A 14,228-nucleotide genomic window follows, 5' to 3' on the forward strand; every position below is an offset into this window, starting at 1 on the left:
GGATTTAGCCGACACGAGAGTGGGCATGAAGATGGCTTTCTGTAGAGAGAATCTTCTCCATCTGACGGAGGATGGGTTTGTGACTAGACCTAGTTACATGGAAACACATTTATCTCGGGGGATACGGTGCGCTATTGGTCACCTACGCACCTCTTCACGTCAGCTTGAGGTCAAGACTTGCAAGTTTAGGGGGATATCTACAGAGGATAGGATATGACAGCTATGCCATTTGGAGCTTGAGACAGAGCTACATTACATATGTCATTGTCTTGTATATCATGAGATACAGGGGCGATTTCATTGACTTTGCTGCTTTGGAGATCAGGAGAGAGACAATCTCAAGGTAGATTACAAAATTCTTTAGACCACCTACTGGCAGACAGAGGGGCAGACCACACAACAGAGCCCAGAGGCTACTGAGCTAGGGAGATCTAGACGCCCACAATTGGGGGTACTTCACAACATTGACAGAGATTACAGTAGATGATATGGATCACTTTAGCTTGATAGTAAAGGTACTTACCATGGCGGACATTGACAATATTCTATAGTGACCGATACAATACATCCTCGGACAGCGCCCGATGCTGGACATCCTCGGATAATAGAGCCCAATGCCGGATATCCTCGAACATTGATGTTCATACACTTGGATTGTACTACCCTAAACAGTTGTGAACCATGATAATAGCTATTTAGCTTTTATTTTTCTTTATTTCATTTTTATTTGGGAAAATTACCAAAATACCCCTCTAATTTGTGGAAATTCCGAAAATACCCCTCAAATTTCAAAAATTCCCAAAGTACCCCCATAATTTGTCATAAATTTTCAAAATGCCCTTCAAATTTTCCAAATTCCCAAAATACCCCTGATTGTGAGAGTAAATTTCTTCAAAAACAAAAAATTTGTAGCTTTTCATAAGAAGAGTGCTTGTCTACCATACAAGATGCTAAAACAAAAAATTGAGTTGGTTATGTAGGCTTTGGAGATGAATTTCTTCAATATTTTTAGACATAATTACCTTTTTTTTGGGAGGTGATTTGCAAAAAATTACATGCGCTTATAAGCACTCAAAAACCGATCTCAATTGTCAAACAAGAATAAAGATTAAAAAATCTTGAAGATCCAACGAAAATAGATACAAGGGTATTTTGGGAATTTTTGAAATTTGAGGGGTATATTGGGAATTTCCAAAAATTATAGGGGTATTTTGGTAATTTTCCCTTTTTATTTTGTACCGAGACAGTTTGGTCTCTCACTCTCATAGAGATAGAGCGTGTTTAGGGATTAGGGTTTGGGCCAGTTTTTCTACAGGAGAATGGCGTCTCGCAAGGTTATCCGCCACCTGGGGGCCCTGCTGCATCCTTCAAGAGGCTTCTGCCACAAGCAGGAGCTCGGTGATCAATTGCATCCGCGATCATCCAGTCAACTGCTCGCGGCCTTGGAGCCGCATGTCACAAGTTCCGGGAAGGAACTTTTTCAAGGCCTCATGGACGTGTCCTGTTTAGAGAAGGAGGTCTGGAAACAGAAACAGGATGAAATTGAATATCAAAAGGAGGCCATTGAGTATCAGAACAAGGAGATCGCATATTTGGAGGTAGACCTCCTTAGATCCAAGGGTTTGAACAATACACGTGGGTTGTTCGAGAGAATGCAGGAGGTCCTTGCAACATATGCACGTGCTAAAGGAAACAAAGCTTCCATTTTGTGGGAAAAAATCCTCAAGTGGTCTCCGGACTTGGCTGCTTGCATAGAGAAGAACACCAATATTCCACTGCAAGATGTGCGGAAGCAAGCAGCGCACTGCCATACTATATACAACATTCTTTCGCAGCACGTGCACGCAGGTAAAGAATTGGCTGAACTGCAGGCCGCCAATGGGAGAATTTATTTTCATAGAGGGCCTATGTCGCCTGAACAGGTCCAAATATTTCTCTGTATTGGAAAGGCGGCGAAGTTTGACATTGAAGAAGACCCGTCTACCAGGTACACCTGCTACTCTTGTTGCTTTTATTTGTTTATTGTTTGAATGTTGCCTCTATTCATTTTATATATATTGATCGGACAGGCCGTGCTGAAGAGTTCAGATGTAGATTTGTTTGAATGTGGTCATGGTACGTATGATACTGTACATGAGACTATGGGCTCGCTGTAGAGTGATGAGGACTTTTTTTGGTTCTGATGATGTTCAGTGATGCGTAATGATTTATGTTGAGGACAGGTAGTCCTCAGGGTACATTATGCAGGTTGTGTAGAGAGGATACAAAATGTAAAAGCCTGGTTGCAGGTGTTTACTGTTAATCCAATGAGCTGTTTATTGTCTGAGTGCTTGAAGCTATATACCTGGATGGTTATATGGGACTCTGTGCGTGTAGGGACTTACTTGCAGGCTGCTGTCTGCTCTCTAGGATATAGTTTCTCAATGCCTGATAACAAAGGCTGTTTATTTTAATTATGTGTTTAGTTCTTGTTGTTTTTAACCATGCCGGACTATGTACTGTTTGCTGAACACTTTGAGGGCATTATACGGAGGTGTATTATACGCATATGATTGTGAAAGTTGGTGTGTTGGTTTATGATCTTTTAGTGTGTATCGTAATAGGTTATGTAGTCATACAAGGACACACACACATATGTATCTATACATATGTGACACTTTGAATCCCATTTTACCTCGAAAACTTCCTCTAGCTCAGTTGTGGTGTGTATGTATGAGGATTCAAATATGAAATTTGAGCTTGAATTTTGATTTTGATGCTCAAACAAGAGTTACTAGATTTCAAGTCTTCTTGTAAACAATTTCAAGGTTTGTCACTAACATCACATATTTTTCAACAAAAATAATTTCCTGCACCTATACAGCATGCACTAGATGTCTTGCAAGAGTCAAAATCCTCTTCATGCTTGTTTGGCGAGCTAACCATTTAGGTGTGTGTGTTTTGTTGAAACATCTGCCAACTAATACCATTATAAAGTAAGCTCTTGTTTACTCCCCCCTTTGTCCTCGTTTACTTTTCAGCATTCGACGTCCTCAGTCGCCCCTGCTTTTGTGCCCGCACTTCCTCGTCCGTAAGTGACACTGAGGAAGTCAAGGGATCGACGATGGGAGTGTAATCCGCTGTTGATGCATCCCATCGGAAAAAAGAACAACCAGTATGACAGATAGGTTTGGTGTGAGCAAGTATGTGGCCCGGTTTAAAATACATTACCGGTTTTTGGCAGACATTGGCCATTGTCACCAAGCTGCCTTAGGTTTATGGTTTTCATTTGAATGGAGGAGCTACATGAAGTTTTCGTGGACCTGGGTAATTTGCTCGTAGCAGGTGCATGAAATGCTAATATCACTTCCTCCCATTCCAAGTGGGCTGTCTTCCCCGTCTGTTTGCACATCCACATTTATGTTTTTTGCACCATCACCTGATTCACCTGTTGTGACTGTTAGGAAATAAGACGTAGCTAAATAGATAATTGAGTAGATTACTTAATGGAGAGAGACAAATTTATATACACGAGATTATAGTGTAGAGAGAGAGAGAGAGTACACACGATATACGTGGTTCACCCAATGTGGGCTACGTCCACGGGAAAGCAGCCACTCAATGGCTTTGGTACTTCAAAACAAGAAGTAGTTTACAAAGGGATTATACCCTTAATGGAGCTCCCGCCTTGCTTCACTCTCACCACCTCACACTCACCTTGTTGCATCAACTTCACACTATGAAATGTGTGTAGAAATGGCCTCCTTTTATAGGCCAAAAGGGCTGCCCTCTCTTATGAGAGACAGCCATGTGTATCCGCCCTTGTGCGAATAAGTCCAAATCGGACCCTCCAATCCGCCCATGTGTGGCCGCCCTTGAGAAGACAAGTCCGCTTTTGAATTCGGCCACCGGCCATTGAATTCGGCCACCGGCCACCGGCCATTGACTTCCGACCACCGGCCACCGGCCATTGACTTCCGACCACCGGCCATTGGCCATTGACTACCGGCCACCGGCCAACCGACCGGTTGTTTTCCGACCACTTTCCGCCCGCCATCCGGCCATAATAGTCCGGCGAAAAGGAATATTCTGGCGAAAAAAAGTCTCGGGGGCCTCCGCCCCCGAGGCCTTTAAAGTTGCCCCTGATTCTTGTCCGTGAAAATTTTGGTTTCCGGTGAGTGATTTTCCTTCACGCACGATGGCTTCTCCTCATAATGGGGGCCTTACAAATGTGCGCTTTTACCACAGAAAATTACAAGGGTAAATCAGGCTCCATACTTAACAGTGACATGGAGGAGATAACTCGGGAGTGTCTTGAAAGGGGCTAGCAGGCCCTGCAGGCACTGGCAGAGAAGCTCTTTAGTCTTCCCTCCGCTGCTGAGAAGACCGGTCGCATTGTTCAACTCCCTTCACCTACAATTTGGCTACCTCGAGAGAAACGTATAAGTGACCCTGCTCATTTGGCTTGTTTTGATCTCTCTCAGACACACACACACACACACACACACACACACATATACACGCCTGCCCGTGCCCACTTGCAATTGTGTTTTGTGTGAAACCCAGGTTCCTAAAATATGCACTTGGATGCTCACAATGAAACATATATGGTCATGGCTCTCTGTACATATGTACCATTATATTTGAATTCATACATACGTAGATCCGTGTACACATGTAAAAGACACATACATACGTAGATATGTGTGTATGTATGGATGTATGCATTTTTCTATGTACCCAAACACATACACACATATGTGCATATATGTTTCTGTGTGTATGTGCAAAATTTATGTGTATATTTTCTCTTTCTCACATACACGTGTTTGCGTAGGAACATTTACACATACATATATACACACATGTATTAATAACTACAGTTTAACTGTTGCGTATATCAAATGCAGATATGTATATCTATATATGCAATAGTGTATAGAAATATATGCATGCTTATTATCATAAGCTGTATTCGAACGTTTGTGTAGACACTCCCATATCCACATATGTATCTGTGCACACATGTATACCCATATAAACATATCTGGTTAGATGTTTGCTCTTACATAAATGTACACCATTGCGATCCGAGCTCCCTACTGTTGCTTCGCCCTCGCCATCCCTCCTCTCCACCCCACCCCCCCTCTTGCTGGTGGCACGCTGAGCCTCTTTCACGCTGCAGCCCCCCCCCCCCCCCCCCCCCCCCCCCCGGTTGTTGGTGGCACGCTGCGGTGGACTGAGCCTCTCTCGCGCGTGCTGCTTTCTCTTCTTCGACTTCACCCACCCCTTTTCTTTTCAGCATCAGACATAGAATGACGACTTCAGCTTCACCTCAGAGGGACTCTACAGCAGCCCCCTCGTCCGACACCGCGGAGTCGACCCTTCGACTTGCTCTTTCGCCAGAAAAGCAAGCGAGCTTATTGGCCGAGGTGGAACGGCTCCAAGCCACCTCAGTCATTTGCAGGATTGTTGGCACTCGATCCTGCAGAGGCGAGGTGAGGGACCTACTTCAAGCTTGACTCCTCACCGAAGTGGGCAAGATCACCGATGTGCAGCTACTCGGGAGAGGATATTATCAGATTGAGTTTGAGTCTCCAGAGATGGCGGCCAAAGTGGTCTCGATGAGCCCGCTCAACATTCGAGCGGCTCCATCATTTTTTCGATAGTGGCGTCATGGCTTTGACCCGACGACAGATGTTCTTGAGGAGGAGGAAGACATTCCCATCTCAGTCTGCTTTCCTGGACTAAGGCGGGAATACCTACCTTTATTGACCAGGATTGGCTCCATGTTTGGGTCAGTTTTGAAACCCCTCCCACTTCTGCTTCAGTTGTGGCCAAGGCCGCGGGTTTGCCCACTGTTTGGGGTCTAGTTCGGGACACACACCCTCCTGAAGGAGGTCCTCCTTCCTCGAGTCATTGGAGGGTGGATCAGTCAGAGAGTGGAGTATTCGGGCCTCTCGAATGAGTGTTTCATCTATAGGCAGATGGGCCACCTAGCGAGGGCCTGTCCACGCCGGAGACCCCGACCCACAGCACAGACGCAGTCCCCCATGGTTGAGCCGACCCCCCTCCTTATCTCGTGTTAGTGTTCATGCAAACTAGCCAGACATCCATCAATGTAACTGTGCTAACCTTATCTAAAGTTTTGGTAATATAGATCAATAAGAAGAGGTGAGGGGTTAATCCTCACACTGAGCTCCATCAACACTATGTGCAATCATCTCCTTCCTCACCCGCACTTGCACTTTGCATGCACCGTACATGCACTCACGATTGTTATCAGAGATTTGGTCTTCCTCCTCGCTTTCAAATGCGTGAAAATCCTCTTGGAGTGGGTAAGGTTCAATCATAGCTAATTGGGATTAAGGTCTATCTAGAGCAAATTGACAGTCAACAGTACGTTGTGTAGCAAGTGAAGTAAAGCTTGGAGTACAATAATTTTGTGTAGGAATAGATAGAAATCTCAGAGTAAGTGTGTGTGTGTGTGTGTGAGAGAGAGAGAGACAGAGAGAGAGAGAGAGAGTTGGAATTCATGTCCACATGCATGCAATTTTAGGTCAGATTTTGGTTTTGATTATTATTGTAGCTTCTTCGTCATGCTGGCCCAACAAGCATCTTGAGGTTTTAGCCCCCCCTTTCAAAGCCATTTATGCTCTTAGAATCTCAATTTGAGTAGCACACCAAAAGGTAGTTTTCAATTGACATTTTCAGCATTGGATACACATACACACACACTCCAATTTTTGGCTTCAACAACGAGTCCAAATTCTCACAGACACTCCGTAGAGAGCAAGACAAAGAGTTTCTCAGTAGGCGATAGGTTACAGATTACCATTAGTAGCAATTTTATGCATCTTTAAGAGCAATCTTTTGGATTGCCATATGTGCATTTTGTCCATGATGTATGTTCTCTATGGTACTGCTTATGCATAGCCATTCATGGCTTCGTAGAGACACCTCTTAGATACATATTTACATGCAAAGGGATAGTCACATGCTCTTTTGACACAACAAATTTTTGAGAATCTTTGGTAGTGAAACAACCAGTACAGTCCTAATGGGAGTTTGGATGCACATGGTTTATGTGTGACTAGCACTTAAGAGTGCTTATGCTCTGTTGAGAGCATTTTACTCCCCATAGGGAAGTGAGTTTTGTGGTTTTTTCTTGCACGTTTGTTGGTGCCTATTTATGTGCATACGATACATTTGCATTGATTTCATGACATATGTACGTTGTGTTGTGGATACTTCCATTGTACCATTATGGAGCCAATTTTGGCTTGTTTTGGCAGTCTTGATCATTTTTCAGACTTGGACTGGAAGAGCCCTTTTTGAGACTTTGGCTAGTCGTGTCTCTAGGACCTCCTTTTGTGAGGGTCATTTTACAAGGTTTTTTGTTACCAAGCATTGGGGGCTAGGTTACCCAGTGTGAGGTGGACCTCTATCTCTTCCACATCACAAGTGAATCAGTGATTGTTCGGCTTTCCCTTCACCTTCCATCTAATTGGTAGTGATTTTTCCAAGAATAGACACATAGGCCTAGCCACTCATTGCAATAAATCTCTAAGCATCTACGAAAAAGGGGGGGCTCTCCATCATCCGTGCACACGAAGCCTCAATCTCTATTTCTATGGATGGCATCTCTCTGAATGAAATCACATGGATACAAAGCAAGGGAATCTCTCTGGTTGCAATCACTTATCCTTACTCTAGGTCCCCTTTTTTTCATCGTGTGTGTGAAGAATCAATCTCTATTTTCGATGGATGGTTTCTCTTGGAAGGAAATCACCTACACTTGCATCTTATAGGCATGTGTCATTATGCAAGATGCTAATGCTACCCGTCAAAATTAATGATGATATTGTTTGCTAGGGGCTATTGCAAAGAAACTATGTTTTGGTACTGCCTAGGTTGACATGTTTGCCAAATATGGTGTACTTTAGAAAGCACAAAAAGTGCTCGAGGAGGTTCCTCTGAGGGGTTCTATCTTGATGCACACCAATTGCAAGATATTTCCAACAAGGGTATGACTCCTTTTAATAGATGCAAAACGAGGGCGCCTCTCTAGTTGCAATCACCTATACATGCATCTTGAAGGGATGTGGTAGTATGCAAGATGTTGATTAGGGCAAAACAATTGAGGATGATATTGTTAGTTAGGGGTTGTTGATAAAGAATGACGTGCTTGGAAATGCCTTGACTGACATGTATATTAAGTGTGGTAAACTTTAAAAATCACAAGTGCTTGAGGATCTTCTTATTTGGAACATCGTCTCTTGGAATGCAATGATTGCGGGATGTTGTAGAAAGAGGAGGGGGGAAGAGGAGAAGTGTGTGTGTTAGGAGCAAGAGAAAGAAGGCATGGGGCCATCCAAGGAGGGGGGAGGCCTCATGTGTAGAGTTACGAATACGGCATGAGATTGATTTTTATTTTATTTTTTGGGGGGCGGGGGATATTCCTACCTATTGGACTTTTCTAAAGATAGAGCCTGTAGTAGGTGCACCATTAGTACGTCAGTAAGTTGCTCCAATTTTGAAGTGTATTAAATTAGGAGGAATCTTAAAAGATACCCTCTTTGTGATCAAAGTGGAAAAGTAGAGACCTACCAGGTGTCATAGGCAGATGGCAAGCAACTTGTGGTAGGTGGACGGCGAGGGAAATTTTACAAAGGAGGCAGGTGGCAGGGCACAAGAGGATATAGCTGGCAGCAAAGGCGAGATAGCTACCACGTGACCAAATGTAGGTAGGGCGAGAGCAGATGGAGAGTTTTTAAGAGAAGAGTGTATTTTGGAAAGGGCGCTTGAAGATGACATATATATTCCTGAACCTTTCTCGAAGGAAGCATTAGAGCCATTGTAATGGACTCATATTCTAGAAACCTTAGATGTGTGTGCTATCTCAGATGGTCCCACAACAAAATTCTACGATAAGGATGGATATGATGTGGTTTTGTGTTTTATGGTCAATACAATCTTAGGAAAGGTTTCCTTAGAACATCCCAGGGGTGATAGATTGATCAAACAAGAGGTTGAAGAGTTTTATGACTCTTCGGAGCATTTTGCACGAGAGGATGACGTAGACAATGAATGCTCTGATAACTTGAGTGACCAAGAAGAAACTATAGTAGACATCCGGTTTTACAATTTTTCAACCAAAAACCTAAACGTCTATTTTGAAGATCCATTTTTTGTACTTATCGTAGATATGGTGATGCCATGGAATTATATGAGAGTCTTTATGAGTTTAGTTTGTGGCCTTTTTAGCTTGGTATGTTAGGCACATGTACATGTGCGTCAAGTCACCCAGCTAGTAGGTCAGCCGTTATAGGGGCAAGTGTGTGCAGTTTGATTTTTTTTTTATATGCCCCTAATCTATGTATATGAGATGTGAGTTTTAAGCAAGCACAGTGGTATCTTATTATCAAAATTTTGTAGTTTTTTTGTCGTTATAATTCTTTTGCCCTCAACTAACTTCTCTCTATGTAGTAGTGCTATATAGCATGTTGTTTGCATCAATTTTTCACATAGTAATGCATAGATTCAAACATTGACATCTTAAAAAAATTTGTTATAAAAAAATTAGAATTTTTTTTAACCTTGAAAGCATCCCTTTTGGATTTGTTCTTTAGAAGCTATAGTATGTTCCCTGCAGGGTACATGATATGGTAGCCTGCATGCAATTTGATCTAGAGCAAGTTGTGAAAGCTTACATGCTTTGTGACATATGTAAAATTTGAAATTATGGTTTTTCAAAATGGAGAAGATCTTTTTTCAAGTGCATTGGTTGGTATGTGGTGTAAATCCATGCTAGGGCAGGTGCTTCTTCCTAGTTTCCATGGTGGTCTTCTAAATTGGCATGTGCTTGTAAATTCCCACGGGATCACTTGTCTTTGACTTGTGGTTTTGTGGAGTTATTTTGATATGGTTTGTGGTGATGAATTTGCATATTGAGGACTATTGGGATACATTGTTATAGAGGTGCCCCTTGTTCTTGTTTTCTTAACAGTGTTTTGATGCCCTCCACCGCAAAACTCTTTCACGTGACCTTCAAGTTATAGGTTTTGATTGATGTGATAGCAGAATTTCCAATTTTTTATGGTAATGTAGGCGAGGATGTTGATGCATTCATTGAAAAGATGGAGTTTTCTTGTTTGATTACAAATCAAGAAGATCCATTGGTTATGCTGAATATATATATACTTTTTGCTTGAAAGAGAATGCAAGGACATGGTACAATGAATATAAATTGTAGTTGAAATCATCTCGATCTCCATGGTGATGACTGACAATGCAATTAAGAAGGATTTTCTTGAGAGGTTTAAGAAGGTGAGGATCTAGAGAAGGTAGGTATTTGTGTCAAGAGCCTTATGCAAGGTGAACATGAAACAATGGATATGCATGTGAGGTAGTTTAATGAGTTATGGAGAAAATGTTGTAATGTTTTAAGAAATGAGTCCTCCTCTTATGCTTGAATTGACCATGTTTATGCTAATCTTAAGGGTTGATTTGAGATTCAAAGTTGAGCTAAAAAGGTGGCTTACATTTGAGGATGTAGTAAAGGTTGCAAAGCATGAGGAATGGACACTAGAGAGGTTGAGAGGGCTTGGATTGCATGTGATGTGAAGCCAAAGGTTTCTCCATGCATTGATGTATATACAAAGAGAGCCTCTAATTCAATATTATATCATGGTGTTTGTCTTGCAAAAGAACAACAAGCATATAATGAGGAGAAAGATGATAAGAAGAATGTACAAATCATGTCATCCTTGTTGTCTTTTCCACTTAATGGTGCTTCACATGGCAAAGATGATGTTTCGATGGATGTGAAAATGAATGGAAAGGAAAAGAATGAAATTAGTGAAGTTCCAAAAAAGGATCATGATGAGAATCAAGATATGGATGCCATAAATGTCATGTCTACTATATGCACGTGCATTGGAAGAGGAGCTTGTATGATGCTAAAGTGGATATAGATTGCCCCTCTCCTTTATGTTTTAGTTGAAAAGGACTTGCACATCAACAAAGCTTTTCATGTGCAAGAGGATTATACCCAAGAAGAGGCTTCTCAAGTATATTGTATGGTTGGGTCTACGACAAAAAATGATGTTGCTATTGAACATGCTGTGGACCTTGGAATGAGGAGACTATCCATAAGTAATTTCATGATTCTATCTATGATGATGTAGGTAGCCATGCTGTCAATGATGAAGTGCATAAGATGGTTCTTGAGGCTATGTGGGAAGCCATGGAAATGTAATTTGATGCGTAATGATAATATGGTTCATGGTAACTTTCTAGATCCTCTTTTGCTAAGGAGATTAAGCTATGTGTAGAAGATGTCTTACCTTTAAGCTGGACACTTTTGAAATGAATAATTTTTTTTTAATGGGTGAAGAATATGATTTGGTTATGCATAAGTATATGATGATGCTTGATGAAAAGGTTGATGCCATTTTTAAGGGGATGGTAAAGGATGATGTCCATGATATGATGAGTGAGGAGACTCTATATATGGTATTTGTGAATACTATTTTTTATTTCCAAGGGGAATAGATGGCATATATATTCCATGGTTTGATGTCGGAAACATTAACTTGGGTGCTTTAACTTTATGAAGTTGTAGCATGTGTTTTATGGCCATTTGATCTAGGTGACCATGAAATTGTTTGCTACTAATGAGCATGAATGTTCTAGTAGGCTTTGGGGTTGGCAAACTATGTTGCGTGCATTTTATATGCGAGCTTCTTTTTTTGTGCAGCCTACCTTGATTATAAACTTCTTGAGAGAGAGAGAGAGAGAGAGAGAGAGAGAGAGAGAGAGAGAGAGAGAGAGAGAGAGAGAGAGAGAGAGAGAGAGAGAGCAGTCCCAAAATGGCACCTCATGCAAAGCTTGAAAAATGGCATCACTTTTTATTTAAGAGTGAAAGAGAGAAGTTTTGTTGATTCTTCAAAATGTGTAGCACCTATTGGATCAAACAAAAATAAATTCAATCAATAATAAGATGGCCATCCCTTTGAAAATCCAAGTCAAAGCTCTACCTCATGCGACACACTTGCTATTCTGTGCCCTCATCCCCACCTTGCACACACACAGGTGGAGAGGTGCCTCCCCCAAACCCTATCCTTGCAACCTCTTTGTCCCAAAACTCTTCCCTCGTGGAGACACATATTGTGCCCTCTCCTTGGCCCCACCTTGCACACACATAGTCACAGAGAGAGAGAGAGAGAGAGAGAGAGAGAGAGAGAGAGAGAGAGAGAGAGAGAGAGAGATTAAGCACCGGGAATAGAAAAAGAGGCAAAGGCTTTGATCAGGCGAGAGGGAGAGAGAATCTACTAAAGTATCTTTGATTTTCTCTTTTTTTTTGGTTGTGGTGCAAACATACTACAATCCACATATTCCTATTAGACAAATTTTTGGAGATTCAATTTGTGTGCAAGTCTTATTTTATTCAATCGCACTCTGTAGCAATGGCTCACAATTGAGCTCAAAACCTTGAATGTTAGACAAAGACACTAGCCTAAACCATTGTAGCGCAAGAGGGGCATGCCTAGTATATGAGCCTTGCATGATTAAAAGAAATCACACTACACCTGCACCACCGCATGGCAGTCTCCTCATTCATGCAGCCTCCATGTTTGTGCAACCTCCTTTGCCACTTGCCTCCCTCACCAGGGCTACCACTTTTCATCACTTTGCCTTTTTCCATTTCATCCAAATGCATGTATCTTCCAAGATATTTCCTAATAAACCAATTCCCAAAATTTGAACCACATAACTATGTGCTTTTTCATAAGCAAGTTAATAATGAGGATACAAGCTTGTCAATACCACTTTGTGATTAATACAAATTTACAATAGATATAGATACTTGGATTTGCTGATGTTAGATACACCTTACAACAAATCGACATGGTTAATGCTTGAGACTTGGAATGGTTAATCCTAGTCTTTACACTAGAGGTAAGACTCTATTGCTACAAGTCATGACCACAATCACTTTGGAGGGATGTAGATGACCAACATTCTCCCAAAATGTTGATGATGATTAGGATGACAATTGGTATTGTATTTTCCCCTCTCACTCTAGCCCACCTTCTTCATTCCAACCACTACCTCTTCTTCTAATGACATTGATTGAATCATTCTCTGCTTGGCTCATAATAAGGTTCTTTCCACTCTCTCTCTCTCTCTCTCTCTCTCTCTCTCTCTCTCTCTCATGAAGAGTTTCAATCATAATAGATTGCATAATATTAATAATGTCTCCCTACCTCTATATCATGCTTGTGTCACACTAGAGACAACTAGAGACTAGGGCATATTACCATCCTTTATTATATGGGGACAACCTATGTGGAACCTTGGACATGCAAGAAAGAGGAGTGCATAACTTGGTGGTTGTCAATAGTCCCATTGACAACACAATTATCTTGAAAAGACAAGAGAGGAGGAGGGCATAACTTGGTGGTTGTCAGTAGTGCCATTGACAACATACTTGAGTTTGAAAAGGCAAGAGAGGAGGAGGAGAGGAGGAGATAGATGTTGTCAATAGGGTAGTGAAACAATGGGTACAATGGCTACACAAGATTCTATGCAGGGGTAGTTGCATCCATGTCATGGGACAACCATGGATGTTAACCCAAAATGTCGGGAACTCAATTTTTGTTGAAGATGATGAAACAGGAAACAGAAGGAAGATAGCAACTCAGAGTAGGAAGAAGATGGAGAAGGAGAAGACAATGAAATAGGAAACAGAAGGAAGATAGCAGCTTAGAGTAGGAAGAAGATGGAGAAGGAGAAGACACAGAGCTTGCGTACGAGATCTCTGTAGTCTATCTCTCTGTATTAGAATAATAGAGTATTTACAAACTCAGAGCTACAAAGCTTATATGAGACCCTAAGAGATAAGGTGTCCTTTCACACCAGATGTCTAGGGGGAAAAACCCAGTGGGACAAAAGTGCCCCTAGCGAAGCGCGTATACACACTAACACTACTACATGTCTACAAATCCCCCCTGTAGTGATAGTGTGAATCCGTACAAGGTAGCAGATCATCATGTGTATGAGAGTAAGGCCAAAGCTTTTCGGAAAGCTTCAAACTTTTCTCGTGATAACGCCTTCGTAAATAGATGTGCAATGTTATCCTGTGTAGGACAGTAAGTTAGTGTGATCTCCCTTGCATGTAGCCTTTCCCTGACATAGTGGTAGTGAACCTCTATGTGCTTTGTTCTTGCATGAAATACTGGATT

General features: G+C 41.8%; 1 protein-coding gene across 5 annotated transcripts; it reads left to right on the top strand.

Annotated features, from left to right (window-relative positions):
- Window positions 1-1,319: 1,319 nt before the first annotated feature.
- Window positions 1,320-3,225, top strand: LOC147464741 (uncharacterized). 5 transcript variants are annotated; one of them, XM_086510055.1, is made up of 4 exons: window positions 1,320-1,598; window positions 1,756-1,848; window positions 1,923-1,987; window positions 3,021-3,225. In XM_086510055.1, the coding sequence occupies exons 1-4, from the start codon at window positions 1,320-1,322 to the stop codon at window positions 3,076-3,078; spliced, it is 495 nt and encodes a 164-aa protein (XP_086366181.1). In that variant the 3' UTR covers window positions 3,079-3,225. The 5 variants fall into 5 exon arrangements, with proteins under 5 accessions (XP_086366181.1, XP_086366171.1, XP_086366176.1 ...); XM_086510045.1 differs by having other exon boundaries at window positions 1,320-1,848; window positions 3,021-3,202; XM_086510050.1 differs by lacking the exon at window positions 3,021-3,225 and adding an exon at window positions 2,070-2,094 and having other exon boundaries at window positions 1,320-1,848.
- Window positions 3,226-14,228: the final 11,003 nt, after the last annotated feature.

The sequence above is a fragment of the Adiantum capillus-veneris genome, chromosome 1 (genome assembly GCF_014529385.1).
Source record: "Adiantum capillus-veneris isolate H3 chromosome 1, ASM1452938v2, whole genome shotgun sequence".
NCBI classification, from domain to species: domain Eukaryota; kingdom Viridiplantae; phylum Streptophyta; class Polypodiopsida; order Polypodiales; family Pteridaceae; genus Adiantum; species Adiantum capillus-veneris.